Here is a 24,390-nt window from a genome sequence, read left to right on the forward strand (position 1 = left end):
CAATCCAGCTGCTGACCAATACCAGAACCGGACTGAAATATCAATCCTTGCACTAAATGATCGTTATCTAGCATATCTGACCACACTTCATTATTACTATCCACAACCACTACCAAAAATGTTATGTTCATAACTTTCCATCTTAAGATACTAAAGGTTAGACACCTAATAATAACTAATAGAGCATAGAAGACAATCGAGTTCAAAATGAACTATCTTAATACAAAAAACCAAAGAGGCGCCAATATTTCAGTATTTCTTTTCAAATGAATGCACCCTCTTTAAAAGAATAATCAGGATGCAATATGCCAACTGCGAATATATATATATATATATATATATATTCGCAGTTGGCATATTGCATCCTGATTATTCTTTTAAAGAGGGTGCATTCATTTGAAAAGAAATACTGAAATATTGGCGCCTCTTTGGTTTTTTGTATTAAGATAGTTCAGAGAGAGAGAGAGAGAGAGAGAGAGAGAGAGAGAGATCCAGACAGAGCAGAGGGAGAGACACAATTATACCTTGGCATGTTCCAAATGCTTTATCGCTTCGTCTTGAGAGCAAGAATTCATGAATAATTGAATACAACATAGACCAGCAGCAACATGATCACCCTTAATAACCTGGATTATGATGTTCACGTCAGATTCACCTTAAAAACATTAGAAAAAATAAGTTTATGCAAGGGGGGCATGACAGTGGCAAAGACAAAGAATAGGCTTACTTCAGATCGACAATACTGGGAGAGTTACATCACGGTGACATTTTACAATATTACCATTTAGAAAAAACCATGCAGGGCTCTAAAGAGAACTTGAGATGTGCGGTTCTTAAACAAGATGGAGCATTAATACATGAATAAAACATTTATAGATCCATCAGTTTTACAATCCAATCCCTCTCATAATAAACATACAAAACACACTACTGACACCCATCATTGAGTTCTTTAGTGTATTCTATAATCAACTTGCAACTTGCAAGTACTAACAAATAGATTTCCACTTCCCCTATCTACAATCCATAATAATTTGGAGCAAGAATTAAATACTAGTCTGTACCTCATATTGGTCCAACATTGAACCATGACAGTGTGTCAGTATGATATATCATACACAATTGGGAAAATAATTCATTGTGAAAGAGGCCAACACCTCTAATTGTGCACCTACATAGATTGCTTCTACCATGGTCACAACAACACCTCTTATTAAGAAAGAAGCCAGAACTACTGCCAATCCCGACAAGAGGATCCGAGGCCATATGGAGGAAAGTATTTGAGTTAAAGACTTTGTTGTGATCATTTTTGTACATTTGCTGTTCTACCAGCTCAATTGTGTTAGAACAGCAACACAAAAATCCTTGGCATAAAACCCTTTTGCAAAATAGTATTGAATGTTATGCCAGTTAGCAAGCTAAAAATTGGCCATACTCTGTGTTGGTATTCTGGCATAGTTTGACGTGCTGAATGTGCAGGGCTTATACCTTTTAGGCTCAGCGCACCCAACATGTGCCAACAAATGTCAATAGTCATGTTAACCACTGTTTACATGGTTTCAAATCAGTAAATACGACTAGTCAACATAACTTGGCATTTGGATCCTTTTGTTTGGTGGAAATAATTCCATGACAAGAACAAATGTTGACACATATTAACCACTATTTTGAATTAGATGAGATATTTTTCAGAAAAAACCAAACTTGTCCCTGTTCTTTCAATGCTGATTCTGTAGAGCATGCTCTAGACAGTATACACAATTCCATTAATATCTTGCATTCAAAGTTGCCTAATGGTACATTAACAGCCCTATAATCCATTAGCAATGTATTGGGAAATAATAGAGTTTAACAATTTATGATAAGGCATCATTTTCAAACTGTTGTATCTGCAAAGAACAAGAATCCTAAAACAGCAGGTGTTTCCTAAAATAGAATTTAAAGCAATTCCAGTTTGTAATATATGAAATAATGTCATAAGCAAAGAGTATGCTAGACTAAGAAACATTATTTAATACCAGAAACTTGTAGAGATAATTAAAATGCCGGTGTGTTTCACAGTAGTTGCATATACGAGTGAGTGCAGCAGATATATACTGGCTCACTGTTGCATCTTCTAAATGTGCAGAAGCAATTCTTTCTGAGATGACATCCTGCAAAACAACCATACACCCATACCCAATGCACAAATCACACAAGTCATCAATGGTTCCATAGTCGGTTGCCAAAGGATCAGCTCTTTGAGGAGACGAGGAAGGAGCTGTCGACACATGTGGTGAAGGCAGAGAGAGTGAAGGTAGAGAATGTTGTGGAAAGAACAGCAAGCAAGCATCATAATAGTGACCATGCTTCAACATGAATGCAAGCATTTCTGGACGAGCATACTGCACATTCATAGATAGGCATACATCAGAAAAGCAAGTAAGATCACTTCCTATTTCCTAAGGTAGCAAATCACAGGAAAATTGAAGTACCAAATTGCTACCAACATAGCAGTTACCATAACATATTTTAGATAGAATATAAATGGAACTAAGATGATCAACTGCCTCTATCATCAACTTCAACTAGTAGCATCTACCATGAATTAAGCACGTAACAGAATCAAACAAACAAGTTCTATATCAAATGAGAAATTATTCGTGCATAGTGTATACCTAATAAAATTTGGTGTATCTTGAAACTTAAATGATAGGTTTCATTTTCCCAATAAAAATAATGCAGAATTATGCTTAGTGACAGCTACAATTAATAGTTCTTGCTGCATTAAGCTATGCAAATGGTACTTACTTCTTGTAAATAGTGAATGCATTCAACATATCTGATGTTGTCAAGTTAAATGCGAGGACTATCTTCAAAATCAGCAATAGGATATAAAGATGGACCATTTGAAGATTCTTGAGATCTTCTGGACCTTTCAGAACGTGGAAAAGTCGATGGCATATACAGAACATTAAGGTATGCATCAGCAGAAAGAGAATCATCCAAGATTGTCGGTGCACTTTTAGCCAAGTGTTCATACCTGCAATATTAGCCTTGCTATCAACTTTTTTGTGAACAACAACAATGAAAAATGAACATATTCCTGTAATACACAACTGGTTCATTGGTATAAAAAGATTTTGACACAGAGATCCGAGATTAATAATGCAGAAAATACCCAGATGTAAATAGTATATGTAGAGTGAGTATTAACATTCCAAGGGTTTGTTCTGTTTGTACCAAGGTTTTAACATTGATCAATGCAGATTTGATTATTTATCAGCTTGGTACGTTACCAGGATACTGGATATTACAGGAATAAAATACAAAAAATTGAAAATGAATGTATTGCTCCCGTATCAAGGTATAAGTTTCAAAACTGTACTTGGTCAAACCAGGAAATACCAGTCTGTATGTAGCCTGGTATTCAAAACCTGGGTCTATACTGTAACATTTACTAAAGCAGATGATCTAAACTCCAAATGTAATGGACCATCTTCCTTCCTGTTCCAACAACAGTTCATGCTAGATTCATTTGATCATGCCTTCTAAAGTTTCTTCTAGAGCTGCTCCTACAATCCCACAAAATTTCAGTCCCATTATACTGCCAAGAAAGTCACTAGGTTTGTCCATTTGCTTGTGGTTCTAGGCTCAAATGAAAAAGGTGGAGGGTTGCATCAGACCATTGACAGGAAGTATAGAACTATGCATATCACTGTAGCACAATGAAGTGTTGCGGGGCACCCTCACCACCCAAGTGCCTCAAAGGATGGGGTTAGGAGGTCATAGGGAAGTGGCCCATCACATCTGCATCCAGACATGGTGCAGTGTTGGCATGAGTTCTCACATTGTTTTGAACCGATGCGAATGGAAAAAAGGAGGTTGACTAAGAAAACTTTACTAAAAACCATAAATAAAGATTTAAATGCTTTTGATTAACTAAGGACATTGCTTTTTTATATATCTCAATGGCAACAAAAGGTCTAAATAGTTTACCCAAATAGCCGGAACATCATTGCTTGTTGTTTATTGCTGTTGCAAAATTCACAAACTATGGCAGCCCAAATCTCATAGTAGTGCACGTAGTAAACCATTTCAAAGTTTATGATACTTCCCAGTTCCCATTAGAAAGACTGGAAAAGCAATATAAAATGAGACTAACAAATGCTCATGGATAATGCAAAAGATTAAAACAAGATTATCCTTTAATCGGTGTTGCAGTAAACAAATCCTTTTAGACCAGCTTGTTATACAAGGGCAATTGACATAAACAAAACTATGGTCATAGTCAAAATGATCTAGAAAAAATATTCAACAAGTCCAGTGGTAATTATCATAAATACAAATAAAAAGGATATACAACATAGAAGTTTTTCAATATTTTGGATAAATTTTTTGTATTGTCCTCCGTCTGAAGGAAGAAAGATCATGTCACAATAGTTCATCAATAATCACCATTCTTTTTTCAGTCAATAATCACCATTTTATAGTATCCTAAGTTTGCATGTTAATGAGGAACTTGATTTACTTGAGACACTCAAAAGCAATGAACCTTCGTTCTCACAACAAGAACCGAATGAGAAAAGGCATACATATAATGCACTTACATTGATCTTATGGAGGGAACATCCACTGGAGGACCTCCTTCCACAGTATTAATGATGTCGAGGATCACAGCTGCAGGATCACCTTTATGCAGTTGAAGAGCTTGCCTGGATACAATCACATATACGTTACACAAGAACATAATCCAGGAGAAACAGCAAGCATACGTACTTCGGTGACAGGCATATATTGCTCGACTGTCATGTCCTATCTAGAGAAGCTTTGGCACAACAGAAGTGATTATACAAGTTCGTCATCCATAAATTTTGATAAACTTGATGTAAGATAAGATATCTTAAACCAACCAAATACCAACATATACAAACATCCATTGCCATTCTACTGACACCCGAAGGACAAAAATATACTTGAACTTTTTATTCTCAACCTATATTAGTGACGCTTTTCTGGCATAGACTGCAAAACTTGTCAACACTTGAAATGATTTCACTTCATTAGCCACCAAGTTCAATTTTGAGGCTTCTTTTTAATGACACGACCAACTCATGATCATTATCACTTATATTTTCTTATTACACCTTCAAAGCATAACTCTGTATAAACAATTTCATCAATATGAAATAAAAATTAATATTCCCCAGCCAAAAGTAAAGTACAAGCTATTTTTCAATGTCATATAGGAACATAAATTTTTGCCACACCAAGAGGGTTGCTGGCCTCTGATTGGCATGTCCAATTGCAATGCTAAAATTGTAGCACCAACCAATCCAGTCGTGACCATAAGCATAGGGTGTGCACTGTACCAATATGCTACCAGCACAATACCACACAGCAAGAAAGGTAGCTTGACCACACATGACAATCTATGTAGCATACCTATACAAAGTTGACTTCTTTAACCAACTAAAAGCTCCAATTTTATTTTTTTTAATTAAAAAATATTCTCATTACATTAAATGACATACATGACGCTCACACATGGACTCGAACATGAAACCTATCACTTGTGCAACGATACACTAACCAACTTACATGTCTCAACCATGGTACACATTACCGATCTATACTGATGTACCGACCAACTATCGGTACGGTATGTATCGAGCTGTACCGAGCATACTGACACATGATACACTGGGGTGTACCAATGTACCACCCATACCAGTCCTCTATCGGACAGGTACCACCTGTACCAAGCAGTATGCTTCGGTCCGTCAAACCTTGGTCTCAACTAAAACTCCAATTCATTTAGTAAAAAATTGTCTTTGTCAAACATAAGAACTACTAGATTCTTTAATTGAGTTCTGACAAGAAACCAAATATCCTACTTACTTGAACTTAACACGTGCTTGAGCATAGTGTTCCATCCGAATCAAGGCATGGCCCCAAGCATTCCATACCGGAAAAGCATCGATCTAACAACCAAAGTTTGTCAAGAATCAATTCCAAAAGGTTGAAACTAAGAAAAGAACTACGATGGATATTTCTCCATTAAATTAAATGACGACCTTGCACTTTTTACATGTATATACAGCCATGCTGTACTGCTCATCGACGATCAATCTGTCACGCAGACGTGCTGAAGATTCCTTATCAGCAATATCATCAAGAGAAGCAATTATTCCTGATCCAAGAAGACTCTGAAGAAGCTCTGCACGTCCTAGCCAGATGTCTGCTTGTCCGAGAAGTTCAGACAGCTCATCAGGATACTGACTTCCGCTACTTGAGCTTGCAGTGTCTGTAGATGCATCATCTGTCTCCCGAGTTTTATCGTAGTTGCTTGAAAATTCACTTGATCCAGACAGTTTTCTCAACAGACTTTTTTCATAGCCTAGCGCCTAAAATAGGTACCTCAGTTATTAAAAATGGCAAATAAACAACTTGCTTCTCACAGAAGTCATATACCTGCACATAAGTTTCTGTTGCATGATATGCTTTGCTCATAGTTTCCATAGAAGCATTCAGAGGCAGATGTTGGGAGCATAACACATTCTTCATCTGAGAAATACATAATTGCAGAGCACCTCTGGCAGAGGCCAACTCATCAGAGCACAAAGAAAGCAATGCCTGAAAATCATTAAATTAAACATCTTAGAGAACATCAAACAGAACATCTACACCAGCAAATACCCTTTGGTTTTGTATAGTTGGCCAGGCAAGGAAAATAGATAAACTACTAAAGTCTAACAATATAATCCAAGAAGCCATTTCTGATCAATCATTTATTTTGAAATGGCCACATAGATGCAACAGTCGAGCATTCCTAAATTGATCATTCTGAGATGTTTCATAAGACAATATCAACTCATTTTTTAACTGTACTTTATGATTCAACTACAAAATTTATATGTAGAATTGGTTTTTAAATTTTACCAATCATATTTCCAATAAATCATGCAACTCAATTTTTAACTGTACTTCATGATTCAACACAAGCAAATTTATATGGAGAATTGGTTCTGAACAACCAAATTTCCAATGAATCACACAACAACATGAAGCAATTCTAAATTGACTATTTCGAACTAAATGTTCCCGTTTCATGATAAAAGTAAGCTGAAGAACCATGCTGCATTCAGAAGCAACACTTTGCAGATCGTACCTTGAAAAGTGTAATATCAGGAGAAGTTTCATATCTATGAGAAGCACGAACAACATTATCCTTAATTGGGTCACCAGTGAGAACCCATTCTTCAGCAATGCAGACAAATGGAATCCTCTCTTGTCCATCAGCAGAGAATGCTGTGGCACACTCCTCCTGGATACCTGACATTGCTTCCCAAGCAACTCTATCAGAATGCATAAATCCTGAACTCTTTCTCTTTCGATGAACATCCTTTGGAGGAATCTTGGGCGCATTATCACGATTCGTCCACGAAAAAGCCCGGCGAGCCTCTCTTTGCCAGTTACCAATACTGCTTGCAAAATTTGACATGGATGGTGTGCCAGATCTAGTTTTTTGCTTTGATCTAGACCCTGAAACGGAGATCCTGGTCTCCCTATGAGCAGCACCAACATTCACAGTAATCGCTTTAGCAGCATATGCAAGTATTAGATTGTCATCTCTCAAGGATGGAAAGTCTTTCAATATCTGCAAATAAACATCATCAGTAAGCAATTCTCCGGTTGCACTTGAGAGTACAAGAAATACTGCCAAAATTTCATGATGTTAGTCATATGTTACCGTTCATGTCTAATGAAACTCATTAATGTTGCAAAGATTCTTAGTCAAAATGCAATTCATTAACATTGCAAAGATTCTTAGTTCAGAACTTACAATTGTTAACAATATTGTGGATAAAAGCTATAGTGAGTAACAATATACCAATGATGCTGATTGTAGATGCTTCATCATCAATGTAACTTCAAGAATCAAATGAGGATGTTCATGCAAAGCCGAACATCGTTGCTGGGATGGCGATGGCAGTAAAGCTAAAACACGAAGACCCAGTGCCCACAAGTTAAGTTGGGCAACTTCAGTGTCTGAAAGGTTTCCAACTCTCCATTTTAAGAAAAAGTGCACCTGAATGAGTTCAAGCTGTTTGAATCAGAAAAATAAATAAAATAATATCTAGGGAAAAGTTATTTGCAAGGCGTTATACAAGAAGCTGCTTAGAGCGCAAGTCAGGTAAAAGCTGCATAGCTCCAACAGCAACGGGTAGGGCATCATCTGAGTCACGCAATGAAGAAAGAAACCTTGAAGCCTCAGCTGGGCCTCCACCACTAAGTGGGTCTGTTGTGAGTAATTTAACAAGTTGTCGGCCTTGCAGTTCTCTACGCAACTCGACAGATAAAGATGCACTTTCGGCAACTTCTAAAGCAGCAAAAACAGCCCCTTTACCAGCTAATCTTAGTGCTAAACCTTCAGGATCTTTCTTACAATCATCTTCTACCTGAAAAAGATAATAGAGACAAAATTTTCAACATAATATGCTATGAACCAAAGATTTAATCTCAGTCCAATACTGGTTTCAACAATTTTTAGGATCAATACGTTACCAGTTTACCACATAGTGTATCTACTTAAACCATTTGGTATCAACTTTAAATTGTGATCTATAGCCTTACCATCTTGTTATCAATAAGAATGCATGATATATTCAAAATCTGGATGGAAGAGATGGAAGTAAAATGAAGTCATACCTCTTGCCAAGTGCTGTAATGCTCATCAGCATTTAAAATGTGACGGTATCTCTGAAGAGCTTTCCTCATAAGCAAGACCTACCAAGACCCCGAACAGATATTATATTTGGATGCATGATCAAAATAATTTTGCAAAAAATTATATTGATGCCAAAATGTCAATATTTTGTACAAAGAAATCTGAAGCTTTTGACAGACAACTGTATTTACCTCACTCCGCAAAGGTTCATAAGAAGGCAAGTGGCAGATGCACATAGTGAGAACATCAATTGCAGGATCTAAATCCCACCTATGTAGGTATCTGAAATTCACAAACATAAAGTTAATTGCAAAAGCCTCAAGCAGAATATCCAACAAAAGAATATATCAAAACAAGAACAAAACCAATAATCCATGGATTTCTTTGCCAGCTGGGACATACAGTCTCAGTTGGCATCATCAATATATGCTTATACATAAGCAAGTGAAAATTCACACAACTGACATGGCAGCACATTGTCATACGAAGATATACAATGTCCCCAAGGGGTTCCCAGCATGTTCATAGACAGAAGGATAGGCAGGTTCCAATACGGACTGCCAATCTAAATAAGGGAATACCATTCATGATCATATTAAAACCACTTGAGAAGTCAGAAAACCATGAAAGCCAAAGAATTGACAAATTTTGGCTGGTCTCAACTGATACAAGCACCACATTATGCAAAGTTGAACCTACTTGATCCGAGTCTGATTCTACCAATTTGATTTGATGATTTGAAGCAACCAATCCATCATATCCGAATCTTAAATTTTTAGAGATCCTTAGGCATGCCTCTGTGCAAGAGCAAACACAATTTTATCATCTAAAAAAGCCAAGGAATACAAAAGCAGCAAAACTGCCTGGACCAGTTCATACCAGCCATTATTTAGTGGTTCGGGTGTGAAACAGTCCAGTTTATATTAAAAAAAAGATCCTGTGCCTAGGGTTTTCTGATGTGTTGCAGACGTGTGACTTGGAAGCTGGCAGCCACATTGTAGGCCCATCCCTCAGTTGCGGCCAATCATACCCACACTGATCTGGCCATGGACCCATATAGGTCCAGTATTTAAAATGCATTCTTGTTTAATGCTATTGAAGTCAGTTTTAGTACCAAGACAAAGAACCACCAAATTTTGGTTGGTTTTAACAAGGACTGCCTTACCGTGTTCTAGACTCATACCAGTTGCTGGTCAGACCAACACATACTAATCAGTACCAATATATCAACACATGGTACACCGTAACGTTCCAATGTTTCGAAGACAAAGAAGGAGAAAAGGAAGGCATAGTGAAGGAGAAAGAAAAAGGAGGAAGGAAGAAGAGGAGATGGTGGAGGAAGACGACAAAGAGTAAGGAAGAAGAGGAGGCGATGGAGGAGGGAGGAGAAGAGGAGGGTGTCCTGCAGAGATCGATGACGGTAAACGATAACGGCGATGACGTCGAATGATAGCGGTGGTTGCAACGACATCGATTCCACATGCCCCCGAGAAGAAAGCTAGCCATAATTGTTGTTTTAGTTCTTTTTTATACTCAGTTGGACCGGACCACCCAAAACAAGGGCAATCCATGTACCGGTCCACGTCCAGACCAATATGTATTGCCCATTTCGTACCATTTTAGGTGGTACAACAATCCATGGTTTTAACTAATACAAGCACCACATCAAGACCAATTCAATCTAGTTGATTTTAGGCTGATTCTAACCAATTTGATTCAATGATTTCAGGCATACAATCCCTTGGATCCAGATCCTAAATTCTAGTGATGCCTAGGCATACCTCCAAGCTACAGCAGATACAAACTTGTCATCTAAATTGTTCAATTCAACGAAAGTCAATGCTAGTACCAAGCCCAGGTGACATAAGACCAAGTTTTTTAATTTCGGACCGTACTTACATACCGGTCCGCCATCCTATCAACATGCGGACCGTCCACTACCGGGCGGTACCAGATTTTTGGCCCTGTATCGGGCGATACTAGGTTGTACCGGGCGATAACGATCGAAAGTTTGATCGTTACCGAACTATACCGAGCGATATTGATTGATTTCGACCATTACCGACCTGTACCGGGTGATAACAGTCAAAACCGACCATTACCGATTTATATTGATTTTTCAAACGATCAATTTGACCGTTGGAGGCATCCTAAAGGGTATTTAAACCCTTTCCTATAATGACGTAGACACAGAACAAAGCTCATCGTATTCATAATCGTCGTATTATGAAGAATCTTACGACCAACAGTAGTACGATGATAGTTAGTCATACTTCTCCGAGCAACAATATGAAACGGAGCAATAGATCAGTAGTGAAATTAAAAGTTCTAATATTCACCAATTCATGCCTTAGGTGTCACCTCGAACACGTGAGTCACGACGATCAACATACGACCATCAATGGCATACGGTGTATCAATATACTAAGTCGTGGGATCAATTTCAGGATTAGGCCCAACAAACATATTATATTGATATACAAATACATAGGATCGTGGACCTCGATCCACCACCCATGGAGGCCCGTCATTCGTTTTGTTGATAGAATCAGGTGTGTGTGTATATATATATATATATATATATATATATATATATATATATATATATATATGTTATTACTTAATTTATTTGAATCTTAAAGTTTAAGTTATATACAAATAATCTAACAATTCAAATATTTTTTCTTTAGATAATTCAATACTAGTAGAAGGACGATCCGGAACGAACCGAAATTGTGAATCTTGCACAAGGCCACTCCTCAAAGCCCGAAAAAGATATGTAGCATTATTCTTACCTAGTTTACATTAGATTTACTAAAACTATACTAAATGTATATGTATATTTATTTCTAACTTAAAAACCCTATTCTAACTTTTTTTTTAGTTTTTAGGTATTTTCGGAGAGTTTTATACCTATTTTAGGCGTACCGCTCAGTACACCTGGTGTACTGCTCAGTATGCAGATACGGTACGAAGTTAAAAACCTTGCATAAAACTAACATCAATACGAGCCATAGTTATCAAAATTGAACCGGTCATCAACCTAACCAAGCCTAGAATCACTGAATAACTAGTTGAAGTAGTGGGTAATATTTTCTCCTTTTTTCTCTTTTCTTTATTATCAATTTATCATCACTTTTATCTACCTTTATTTCTTTATTATCCTCTCATTCTTTTCTATTTTTATCTACTTCTCTTTCTTTAAATTTTTCCTCATCTTAAGAGGACAAGCCACAAAAATAATATCTTTGATCGCATATAACAAATATACATATATTGCCCTCTCCAGCCCTCGTATCACCAAGAGCATTGTGTATTTGATAATAATCCTCTTCCACCTCTTCTTATTCCTTCTCCTCTATTCCTCTCCTCTTCTCCTTCATCTCCTCTAAATCATGAGCCAGGACAGAGGTCCGTGTGGCATGAAATTAAGACACATAATGTGGAGAACATGGATTAACAAGGAAGCTGTCTCAATTTAACTTATTACTTTTTCATTCTTATCATGCCCTTGACAAACAATAAAAAGGAATCTGGAACTAAGGGCATTTCAATTATTTTTTATCAAAGATAAAATTGGACCTGTTCAGTTTGACTCTGCCATTACTCACAGGTCACCATAACCCCAGCTTGGTCAACCAGTTCAACTCAATTGTCATGCATAAAGCCATAGACGATCCAAATATAGAACCGGGTCAGTCAAGGGACCAATTCCCTTTTCTCTGGTTCAGCCAACCGGTCCAGTTCAATTTTGGTAACCAAGGTTTGAGCTAATTCAGCAAATATGGAAAAGAAAATGGCAAAACACAAATTTTATCCTAGAAAAAAAAATTTTCCTATTGTTTAGGCTACCAATGAACCACCAACAAATGGATGAAGGATGCCAACAGCATCATAAGCTTCCAAGTGATGCTGCAAATCAGACCCGTTGATATGAAAATCTCTCTTTAAGATTCCGAACCATGTGATGCTTGTGAAGCATATTTCAGTGTTTTACATTGCTCAGTAGGTCATACCAGTAAAAATAGTCCCCTGAAAATGCTAGAGCAAAACCAAGAATATGAAAGGTGGATTTATTTGGTGCTCAAAATCAACATACATTGGGACATTATCTTGAATCAGTTGTATGAAAGGATAGAGACAAACAGGCATGTTTTACAAAATCAATGCCTATTGGATGCATTGAATAAGTCTTTACACAGCATCTGATGCATGCTTGCTGAATCATCTGACAACACAGAATAAACCATACGTCAAATTGGTATTTTTGGTGCCCAACAAAGCTAAGTAGCTAGCAGTACTTAAAATATATATTCATCCTTCCCTTACAAAGGACTGAGCACCATAAAACTATATGCACCTGTTAAACAGATGCGATTTGATTATCTAGAATTTAGAACGACAAAAAGGAAAGAAAGAGATCCAGAGAGGGGTGATAATGGGTAGTAGATAACTATATATTTTTAAAAAAATGGTTTGTGACCCATAATATCTTAATCTCTATATAGTCATGTACAAAAGCCCCCATGCTCTATCCATGGACTAGCCTAACACATTCTTAAATTGAGTAGGATTATAGTTTTTATGATACCATTATCTTTGTGAAAATTAAGTGTTGGTTGCTGAGACGATGGATCTTTTGTTCCAGAAATGGTTTCAAACATGTTCATATACCTCATCAGGTCTTGGGTGAGGATTTGCATGAAAGCACGATGCTTAGGAAGCACATCTAACACCTCATTTTCCACAATGCACTCCTCGAAGCCACGTCTAGAAAACCAGAGCTTTGTTCACAATGTACATGCCAAGAAAATTAATGCATTATTGTGGTGCTTATCAGCTTGTGAAATATCTCTTGATAGAACTTATACACTGAGGCTAGCAATTCATACCAATATCTGATTTTTCTATTACAACTAGCATCATGAACTGGTTGACTTCTATTTCCCTATGGTGACCTCAAAGAATTCACAGCAACCTTACGGAATGTTTTCTGATGAAGTAATTTACTTCCTAATATGACAAGTAAGAACAATTATGTCATCATAATTCATTGAGGTTTCAAGCATTTTTTCACATGTAGTTCTAATGGTGAAGCAAACTTCCCTACATAGAAAACCTGGCTGTCTACATATCATGCATACATCTGAATCATCAGAGAGCAAATGCAGCATAAAAAACCTCCAGTTGTTTTCTTCTGTTTTTATCATCCTTCCTGAACAAGATAACAATGAGATACTATTCCTTTTACCTGTGTTGGATGCTGTCCTTGATCATCCCAGCTTTTATAAAAAAGAATACTGGCAGTAAAAGCTGCCATCTAGCAGCTCAACCTTTGAAGTGTTTCAAAACAATTATATCTGTGTAACCTTCAACTATAGTTATATCTGCAAAATCATGCTTTCCACTCGTTAAGTCTTCCTTATACAATTCTGGACACCACAAAATTATACATAATTAAGATCATACCTTCAAGAGTTTCTCCTCGTGGCTGAAGAAAATTCACGTGCTTCTTCTGTAATCAAAACTTCTCCTAACGTTTTTATAGCTCTCTCAAAGGAAAGCCTGGTTGATGTTGATGGCTCAAACAGAGTTACCATAAGATACCCCTCCAGCATATTGCTTCTCGGTGAATTCTTCTCAATCTTATTCATCTCAATTGCTATTTCAAATATTCCAATCAAAATATCTGGAACAAACTATTGAGATTCACTGACATCATCAAGCTAGAACTTGTTGCCACATGAAGCTGAAAACTTCTAGGAATCAAATAAACAGCACTGGCTGCCACTCATGGGTAAATCTAAAAATGGCCTCATTCGTGCTGTCTTGTCAAAGATGATGGTTTGCATAGTAGATTGGTGGTGACAGGATGTGCTCCGAGAAAGAGCAAGTTCACAACACTGCTGGTTGAATGAGAAAAGATAGATGCTTGATGGCATCTCGTTGAGCGATCACTTGAAGTCAGCAAATCCTTCTGCATTACAGAACCTGATGGAGTGAATAAAGCCATTGCAGGTTAAGAGGCAACTAAAACAACGCAAAATCATTTCTTCAGACAAATTTGAGGAGTATAAGAAAAATTAATTTACAAAAAGAATGTATTATACAAAAACTATATCATAATAGAAATCAGAAGTTAATTAAAGGGGAAGAACAGAACAAACACAGATTAACTACAAGCACAGAACTAATGTGAGAACTAATTAACATGAAACCAACATCCTAAACAGTGTTAATTTGCCATTCATTTTGATAGTTAGAGGAGAAAGAAAAAGAATTGGTGGTAACATGAACAACAATATATATAAATGAGATACGAGAAATTCATCATTTTAGTTATGCAAATCATTTGTTTGTACAAGTAACTTTTTCTACTGTAAGTATTAAAAGGATTTGTGGTGAGTTCATGCTTGGGGAGTGTTTTTGATCCTCTGATCCAGTGTGATCCTCTGATCCCTCTCAAACACTCATTGAACAAAAAATCCCAAACTATAATTCCCTTTTTGTAGATGTAAATTTTTGATTTCTTAATTTTATTTAAAAAGTTTAAATTGTGTTTCTATTTATCTGGGAAATTGCATGCAGATTTTTGCAATGTTGATGGTTTTTTTGTATGAGCCCTTCTAAATTTGAAATACAAATACTTAACACATATATGTTATTGTAGTTAATCTCATTAACTAAATTTAATTACTACTATCAATTCTAGATGCCAAAAATTAGCAACCATGAAAAGCCTAAATTGAAAATGATACTAGTCAAACTACAGGAAATGCAAACATGATTTTACGACAAAAGTTATAGTTCAAAGTAAAAGCCAGCATAAACATTCAAAATAGTGATCTTTGGTAATTGAATATGAAAAAGACATACCAGCATTTAGACACGGTATTCAGAACCGAAAAGAATTAAACCATATGATCAGAGTGAAATAGGATAAATAAGCTCTTTAATGTCTCTATAAACTTGATATTTTGAACTAATGTTTAAGAAATAGTTTAGTGCATCTCTATTGCAACACATAAGCTTCATTGTTACTCAAGATATGCAAACAAATATCTTCATATTATAAATAGAAGATCCAATACCTCAAAAGGTTGGCCTCAGTTACCTCTACCGTGTAAAGATCTTTGGAGACCATGTTGAGCCAATTTTCTCTGCTCCAGACATCACTCTTCATTAGCAACCAACACTCAACAAAATTATACTTGTTCTGATAAGGGAGAGATTGAAAACCTATCATTGGCAAACACCAACGACAGTAGAACAGTTTGTTTATTTATATCCCCGGGACATTTTTCAAGTTTATCACATAAACCCAGTTACACTCCTCTGGAATTCTTATAGGATAGAACGGAAATGAGATAGTACACTTAATTATAACTTGGTTTCATAGAATGCATAGCCTCAGTTTTGCCTAAGCTTAAAGAAACTCATCAATTTATCTGCCATAAGCAATATGAATGAAGAAATTATAGTGCGAGTCTGCTTTATGCATCTTATTAGTGCACTTATAAGGATATTATGTATGAATGAGTTCTTCATCCACCCTTCTGGTCTTAAAGTTCCTAAATATTATGTCGATCTATATTTAAATGAATTTTGCAACTATCAAATACCACCAAAATTAGAAACTGGGAGTCTTGATGATGAGATGCATCAGTCAATGGTCAGTCCAAACCACTGGAAAAATGATCCTTAACAAAGAGCATTTTTGGATTTCACTGATTCATATTGCTACAGATAATTCAAATAAACTTTCCATTTTCCCATGGTCTCATTTTTCACATCAATATTATAGGACTTCACCTCCAATAATCCTTTTCATTAAACTATAAGTCAATGTTCAGCACTTGAATGATAATGCTTAATTAATTGGCAAGTTCAGCCAGAGAAATAAAGCATATGTTTGGTTCCCTTATCCATTAGCATGGGCAATATTATATCAAGAAATAATTTGGCAATGTTCATTGAGTTAAAAGTTGTTAAGGTTGACTACGAGACACGATGTCCAATAGAAAAAATGGGGGCACGGTGGATGTATTAGTATAATGTAACAATCATGAATTAGGTGCCAAAATTGAATAATCATGAATAAAAGCCTAAATTGAAAATGATACTTGTCAAACTACAGTAAATGCCAAGATAATGTAAGACAATGTAGGTTATAGTTCAGAATAAAGGCAAGCATAAACATTTAAAAACAGCTAACTTGGTAGATGAATATGCCTGCCAAAGACATACCTGCACTCGAAGCAAAAGTGATTGTGATAGGACTGCAGACAGCATACATAAAACCCCAAAAATAAACAATTAAAACATATGATCAAAGCAAAGTAGGATAATTCATCTCTTATAAATGTACTTATAAGGAGATGAACAATTGAGAGTTCCTCTATGACCCATTGAAACACAAGATGGCACCGATTGACAAGGGATAAAATATGAAAGCAGTTCTTAACTCGCTAGTGTTAGATCATTGGCTAAAAGCCTAAAATTGGATACTGCTGTCAAGTAACTCTTTTCGGAAAGACAAAATGCATAAGAAAATCTTATTATTTCTTGAGCTAATCTAAATGTAAAGAAGTACTGAGAGGTGAACAAGTATGAAACAATGGTGTATGCAAGTCATCTATTTGGCACTCTGGTTGCTGAATAGATGTTACCAGGAAAATTTTGCACGATTTTTGTTTAAAAAGAAGCTGATTTTATTGCTCGTGGAATCAGAGGACAGATTTTGACTGTGTATCCACCTTCGCAATAAAAAGAAAAAAAATACCCATTTTCCTTGTAGCTGAAGAAGTTATCGCAGATGTTGCTGGTTTACTCTTGTTCCATCAGGTGCAGCAACTCAGCGAAGGAGGCCTCATCGTTCCCGTAGAAGGTATCGGGCATACTCAGGAGCTCGTGAATCCTCATGGCAGTGGGATCGGAGGCATCGTCGACGATCGCCGCCGCGAGAGGAGGAGGAGGAGGAAGAGGATCTTGAAGCCCTAGGATGTGATGGGAGCTCGAGCACTCCGGTTCCTCCGGTAACTTAGTTCCGCTATTTCTCAGGGCCAGGATCTCTGGTTCCAGCAGGGACCTCACGATGGTCCAAAGCGCCCCCTGGTCGTCCCACGCCTGGTCGACGGCAACCTCCTCCGGGGGCTTGATTTTCGGCGTTTTATTGATGCCGGGACCGGCGCCGTCGCCGTACTTAGGGAGGCGGCGGATAATGCGGACCACCTCTTTCCGGTCCTGAGGCCAGGTGAGGAGGTCGGGGACGGCGCCGGGAGGTGCATCATGTGGAGCGAAGGAGATGGCGGCGACGTCGGTGGCGGTGAGGGTGGAGAGCTCATAGGCCTTCTTGAGGAAGCAGGCCCTCCTCTTCTTGAACGCGGTGCGCCGTGCCCTAGGGTCGGCGATGAACTTCACCGGCCGCTTCATCTTCGCCCGAAGATAGATAGAGAGAGAGGAGGGCACGGAGGAGGATTGACCAAGGACGGCGAAGGCAAACACGGAGAGAGGGAGAGAGATCGAAGGAGGAAGAGAAGAGAGAGCGAGAGCGGGAGTGGGAGGGGGGAGACTGGGGTTATATGTATATATAGGCCGCGTTTAGTTCAACTGGAATCGGATCTTCAAGTGAAGCGGATCCGAAGCATGTGCGATGCGACACCGACTCGAAGCGGATCCTAAAAATGTGCGATTCATGTGATGAGTAGTCGTACGGGAGAGAGAAAAAGGAAAGAATCAGTATATATGAAAGTTCTAAAAGATTTACCCTTTCGTGACATGGTAACTCTCATTAATAGAATGTCAACAAAACCCATATCAGTCAATAAGAATTTAGAGGCATCTGGACATTCTAAAGTATGAATTTTTGAAAGAGAGAATGTTTACTGAAATGTTCTTCGGGAGCTCAAAAGTGACATCTTCTACTCGATATGCTTTTGGATGTCACTTCCCTTCTGACCATTCAACATGCGTCACGGACCAATTGGCAATTCCAGTAGGATCCACCATCTGCAGGATGTCGAAATGTCCTGTCTGGTTATTGATACTATTAAATTCTCAAATAAGCTATTACTCAGGAAAGCCAAAGTACTTACATTCAATAGAGTTTGAAGATAATGTTCATCAACATAGCAGTTGTGACTATCAAAACCTGGCTGAGGTAAAGAAATGGGAAAAAATAGGAATCAATATTACTGGTTGATCAATCTGAGGGTGTAATATCCCATTAGTCCCACATCGGAAGTGGGGAATGTGTATGATTAGCTTATAAGGGCCTGATGAGTGTACTATGTTACCTCCGGCTTAAGCATTTTGGTCCGTGGTTGCAAGGACCAAAATGGAGTTATTGGCCAGTTAGCTCATCAGACTCGGGTCGTGACATTTGGTATCAGAGCCGACCTAGCATTAGGGCAGGGTGAGAGGGCTCGAGTAGGAAAGGGCTACCCGTGGATGGAGTCAGAGAACTCATCACGGCGTGGAGCCACCACTGAGTTAGTAACCACCTTCTTTGTCTCATATTTAAATCTTTCTGTGTGAAAATATATTTGAGACTCTTATGATCTGTGAAGATTTCGAAAGTCTGTCCATATAGATAATGCCTCCAAATTTTCAGTGCAAAAATGATAGCTGTTAGCTCTAAGTCATGAGTAGGATAGTTCTTTTCATGAGGCTTTAATTGCCTCGATGCATAAGCAACTACCATCTCATTTTGCATTAGAACGCAACCAAGCCCTTGTAGTGATGCATCACTATACACTACAAAACCTTCTCCCCCTGAAGGAATCACCAAGATAGGAGCACTGGTTAATTTCTTCTTCAATTCTTGAAAACTTTGTTGACATTTATCATCCCACATAAATTTTATGTTCTTTTGTGTCAACTTGGTCAATGGTGCTGCTATTTTTGAAAAGCCTTCTACGAATCTTCTATAGTATCCAGCCAAACCCAAGAAGCTTCTAATCTCTGAAACATTAGAAGGCTGCTTCCATTTTATCACAGCTTCAATCTTGTGTGGGTCAACAGATATACCAGCGCTCGAAATTACATGACCGAGAAACATAATTTCATTGAGCCAGAAGTTGCACTTGCTTAACTTGACATATAGTTTCTCTTGCCATAGGACTTCCAGAATTGTCTTAAGATGGTGTTCATGCTCTGCTGTGCTTTTGGAGTAGATCAGGATATCATCAATGAACATAATTACAAATTTATCAAGATAAGAGTGGAACACCCTATTCATGAGGTCCATGAGGGCAGCTGGTGCATTTGTGAGTCCAAAAGGCATTACTAAGAATTCATAATGACCATATATTGTTCTAAAGACAGTTTTCTGTATGTCTCCCTCCCTTATCTTTAGTTGATGATACCCGGATCTCAAATCAATCTTTGAGTATACCTGAGTACCTTGAAGTTGATCAAACAGGTCATCTATTCGAGGAAGAGGATATTTATTCTTTATGGTCACTTGGTTGAGTTGTCTATAATCGATCGATGCATAGTCGCATAGATCCATCTTTCTTCTTCACAAATAGGACAGGGGCACCCCAAGGTGATACACTAGGTCGAATAAAACCCTTGTCCAAAAGCTCTTGGATCTGTTTCTTTAACTCCTCCAACTCAATTGGTGCCATTCTATATGGAGGTTTAGAAATAGGTGCAGTACCAGGTAGAAGATCAATTGTAAATTCAATCTTTCTATTTAGTGGCAGTGTAAGTAGATCTTCAGGAAAAACATCTGGAAAATCCCGTACAATGGGGATGTCCTTTAATACTGGCTTCTTAGATTCTTCTCCAAAAATAAAGGTCAAGTATCCCTGACATCCTTTGAGTAATAATTGGGTAGCACTCAAAGCTGAAATAATATAAGGGAACTTTTCCTAAATCCCAATGAACTTGAAAGATGGTTGATCTAAGGGTGAGAAAGTAATAGTCTTCCGGAAACAATCGACACTTGCATGGTATGTTGAAAGTCAGTCCATACCCAAGATAGCATCGAAATCTTGAAATTATAGTATAATAAGATCTACTAGCAAATCATGACTTTTAATAGTAATAACACAGTTTCTATATATCTGATCAACTGTCAAAGAGTTTCTAACTTATTATTTGTATGAACACCTCTCCGAGTGCGTACACTAGTAGCATTACGACCATGAGCATCCCGAGTGATAAAACCACTAATCTTTGGAATTGACTCTATTACTCTTATAATAGGTTAAAGACAATCATTGGTTAAAGTCAATCAAGGGACCTAATACACCTACAGGCCCTCGACCATGCTCTGATACCATAAAAATTGTCACATCCTGAATTTTTTTTTTCATATATTTTCACACAGGCCAAATAAATAAACATCACTTTATTCATCATCTATAATCATTTATTACAATTCATTTATTCATCAAATTATAAATAGAAAAGTTAACTTCAAGAGTCATTCAAGTGGCTCTACCTAGCGGTAGAGGAAGGTTCGCTCTCCACTGGAATCCGATTTAGTACTAGAGGGAGGCTGCTCTGAAAATAAAAAACAAAGAAAATTCAGCAACGCTGAGTAGGAACCCCAAAAGTCAAATCAAGATAAATACATGACCAAAATTCAATCAATCATCCAATTGGCGTATATCAAGTACCCGAATGAGCACTCCCCCAACAGCGGATGGAGAGGCTTTATCCTACGGGATGAGTTTGTGTTCTCCCAACAGCGGATGGAGGCAAACTCATATCACACTCCCAACAGCGGATGGAGTGGTGTCCCACACCCGCCAAAGTGGGGACACGTTCCTCCCAACAGCGGATGGAGGAACCGTCCAACCGCCACGTCTAACGGCCCGCTAATCCCCGAAGGGAATCGCCCTACCTGCTCTTGGCAGGAATATAATCTCACACTGATCATATCCATTTCGGGATGAAATAACATATTTAAAACATCTCTTTCAAAAATCATCAATATCAAATAATATAAATTAACCCTCAATTGACTTGAACTCTAGTTTAATCGATTCAATTGAACTCGATTTACTAGAGCCTAACTGAACTGATCTCTAATCCTTATTTAACTGGTCTGGAACCACCCTAGACTAGTATAATTTAGACTAGATTAAGTTCAATTTAGGTTAAACTAACTTGAATAAGTCAATCAATTCGGAATCACCCTGAATTGATCTAGACTAATCAAGTATAGTTTAATTCAATCAATATTTGGGCTCTTAAGTTCAACAATAATATTGGGCTAGATTGAGCCAGTCCATCTATTGGTCATGTGCATTATACATGATTGAGCATGCATTACATAAAACTGGCCCAGCCTTAGCCCATGGACTACTCATAGCATATACCCATTAACAACATATATGAAAATATAATAATGCATTAAAAGATAGATGAGGAGAAAAGTTTTAATACAAAGAAATAACATTCTCAATTTGACTAGAAATCATAAGACATTAAAAGAGGGACTAGGAGATAAGTTTTTAACACAAGGAAATAGCTTTCTAAATTCAAATAAAAATCATGTTTTCAACACATAAAATTTCAACATATTCTAGTCATATTTTAAATCATTCAGAATAATATATTTTAAAATTCAGATCAAAGAATATCAAAAAGGGATTTTAGATAACATATTCTAGTCTAACAAGATTTTAATCCAGATAAGATTAAAGATAAACTGTAATACAGAAAATATATCATATAAAACATATACCTTTTTAACATATTTAATTCTACAATAAAAACCTTAATCTAGGGTTAGAGAATATTTTGAAAACTTTAACTGATTACTTTAAAACAAAAAAATTTGACATTTAAAGAATTGATACACATTTTTCAAACTATAAAACTTTCAACATTTAAAGAATCAAAATAAAAGCTAAAACTTTTAAGAAATGTAGGGAAACCTACTTCTTGTCAATAGGGTGTAACTCCTCGTTCTCTTGTCAACAGGGTATAACTCCTCGTTCCTCCCGCTGCCAGGCTCGACTAGGTGAGGAACGAAGGAGAGAGATCCCTCCCCTTTAAATAGGAGGATGTGAGCCTCTATTAAGGGAAATAAATTTTAATTTTCATATTTATTTAATATAAATTATTTTCATTTAATATACTAACAAATATGATATCATCATATTTGGAATAATTACTAGTTATTTTGTTAATTCATATCAATAAACAAGGAAGTAGATTAAGATTTCCTTAAATTATAATAACAAGTAAGGAAGGAAAATCAATTCCTAACTTAAATATTTGATATGATTACATTTCTCCCCTCCTATAGGAAATTTGGTCCCCAAATTTAGCTTACCTTAATAGAATAGATGAGGATACTGCTCTCGCATATCTTTTCTCTTTCCCATGTTGCCTCTTGTTCTGAATGGTGTTACCAACAAATCTTTACCAAAGGTATAATTTTGTTCCTTAGAACATGTTCTTTTCTTTCCAAGATCTGGGTTGGTTGTTCTCTAAAAGTGGCATCATCTCGTAATTGTAGAGGTTCGTAAGAAATGACATGTGATGGATCCCTGATATATCTTCGAAGCATTGACACGTGGAATACATCATGGATGCTAGCCAAAGCCGGGGCAATGCCAATCTGTATACGACAGGCCCAACCTTTTGTAAGATTTCAAATGGGCCAATAAATCTTGGGGCTAACTTTCCCCTTTGACCAAACCTCATAACTCCCTTGGTTGGCGACACCTTTAAGAAGACGTGCTCACCAACTTCGAACTCTAGATCTCTTCGCCTTCGATCTGCATAACTTTTCTGATGAATTTGAGCTGTTAATAATCTTTGGCGTATAATTCGAATATTATCAACATCTTTTTGAATTAATTGAGGCCCCAAAAGCTTCCGTTCTCCCACCTCATCCCAATATACAAGTGATCTGCACTTTCTTCCATAAAGAGCTTCAAATGGAGCCATCTGTATGCTAGAGTGGTAACTATTATTATAAGAAAACTCAATTAGATGCAAGTGCATATCCCAACTCCCACCAAAGTCTAAAGCACATGCTCTTAAGAGATCTTCAAGAGTTTGTATTGTCCTTTCAGATTGGCCATCAGTTTAGGGGTGAAAAGCTGTACTAAATTTTAACTGCGTGCCCAAAGATTTTTGTAGACTTCCCCAAAATTTAGAGGTGGGATCTCTATATGAGATAATGCTAACTAGCACCCCATGATATCGAATGATTTCCTTAATATATAAGCTTGCTAGTTTATCCAATGAATTGTAACATCCCATTAGTCCAACATCGGAAGTGGGGAATATGTATGATTAGCTTATAAGGGCGTGATGAATGTACTACGTTAACTCCCGCTTAAGCATTTTGGTCCGTGGTTGAAGGACCAAAATGGAGTTATTGGCCAGTTAGCTCATTAGACTCGGGTCGTGACATTTTGATCCTCAACGGCGGACCAAAATGTTTAAGCGAGAGGTAACGTAGTATACTCATCAGGCCCTTATAAGCTAATCATACACATTCCCCACTTCCGAAGTGGGACTAATGGGATATTACACTTATCCCCAACTCAATTAGCTTGACGTCCTCGTCAAGGCCAGACATAACCCAGATCGAACCCTAGCACAGTGCATGTGAGGTTTAACTCAGTGGTGGCTCCACGTCGTGATGAGTTCTCTGACTCCATCCACAGGTAGCCCTTCATTTTGGTCCTTGCAACCACGGACCA

At 37.4% G+C, this 24,390-nt stretch overlaps 1 protein-coding gene across 1 annotated transcript in view; it reads right to left on the bottom strand.

Moving 5' to 3' along the window:
• The window catches only part of LOC103974726 (uncharacterized), a 23,788-nt gene extending 8,940 nt beyond the window's left edge, over nt 1-14,848 (bottom strand). Inside the window, 14 exon segments of the mRNA XM_065137096.1 lie at nt 525-626; nt 2,019-2,384; nt 2,791-3,022; nt 4,590-4,694; nt 5,881-5,963; nt 6,057-6,386; nt 6,454-6,615; nt 7,151-7,639; nt 7,874-8,071; nt 8,151-8,441; nt 8,692-8,769; nt 8,902-8,992; nt 13,962-14,097; nt 14,180-14,848. Of these exon segments, the coding sequence (XP_064993168.1) occupies nt 525-626; nt 2,019-2,384; nt 2,791-3,022; nt 4,590-4,694; nt 5,881-5,963; nt 6,057-6,386; nt 6,454-6,615; nt 7,151-7,639; nt 7,874-8,071; nt 8,151-8,441; nt 8,692-8,769; nt 8,902-8,992; nt 13,962-13,987 (2,553 nt within the window). The 5' untranslated portion in view covers nt 13,988-14,097; nt 14,180-14,848.
• Nucleotides 14,849-24,390: the final 9,542 nt, after the last annotated feature.

The sequence above is a fragment of the Musa acuminata genome, chromosome BXJ3-1 (genome assembly GCF_036884655.1).
Source record: "Musa acuminata AAA Group cultivar baxijiao chromosome BXJ3-1, Cavendish_Baxijiao_AAA, whole genome shotgun sequence".
Lineage (NCBI taxonomy): Eukaryota > Viridiplantae > Streptophyta > Magnoliopsida > Zingiberales > Musaceae > Musa > Musa acuminata.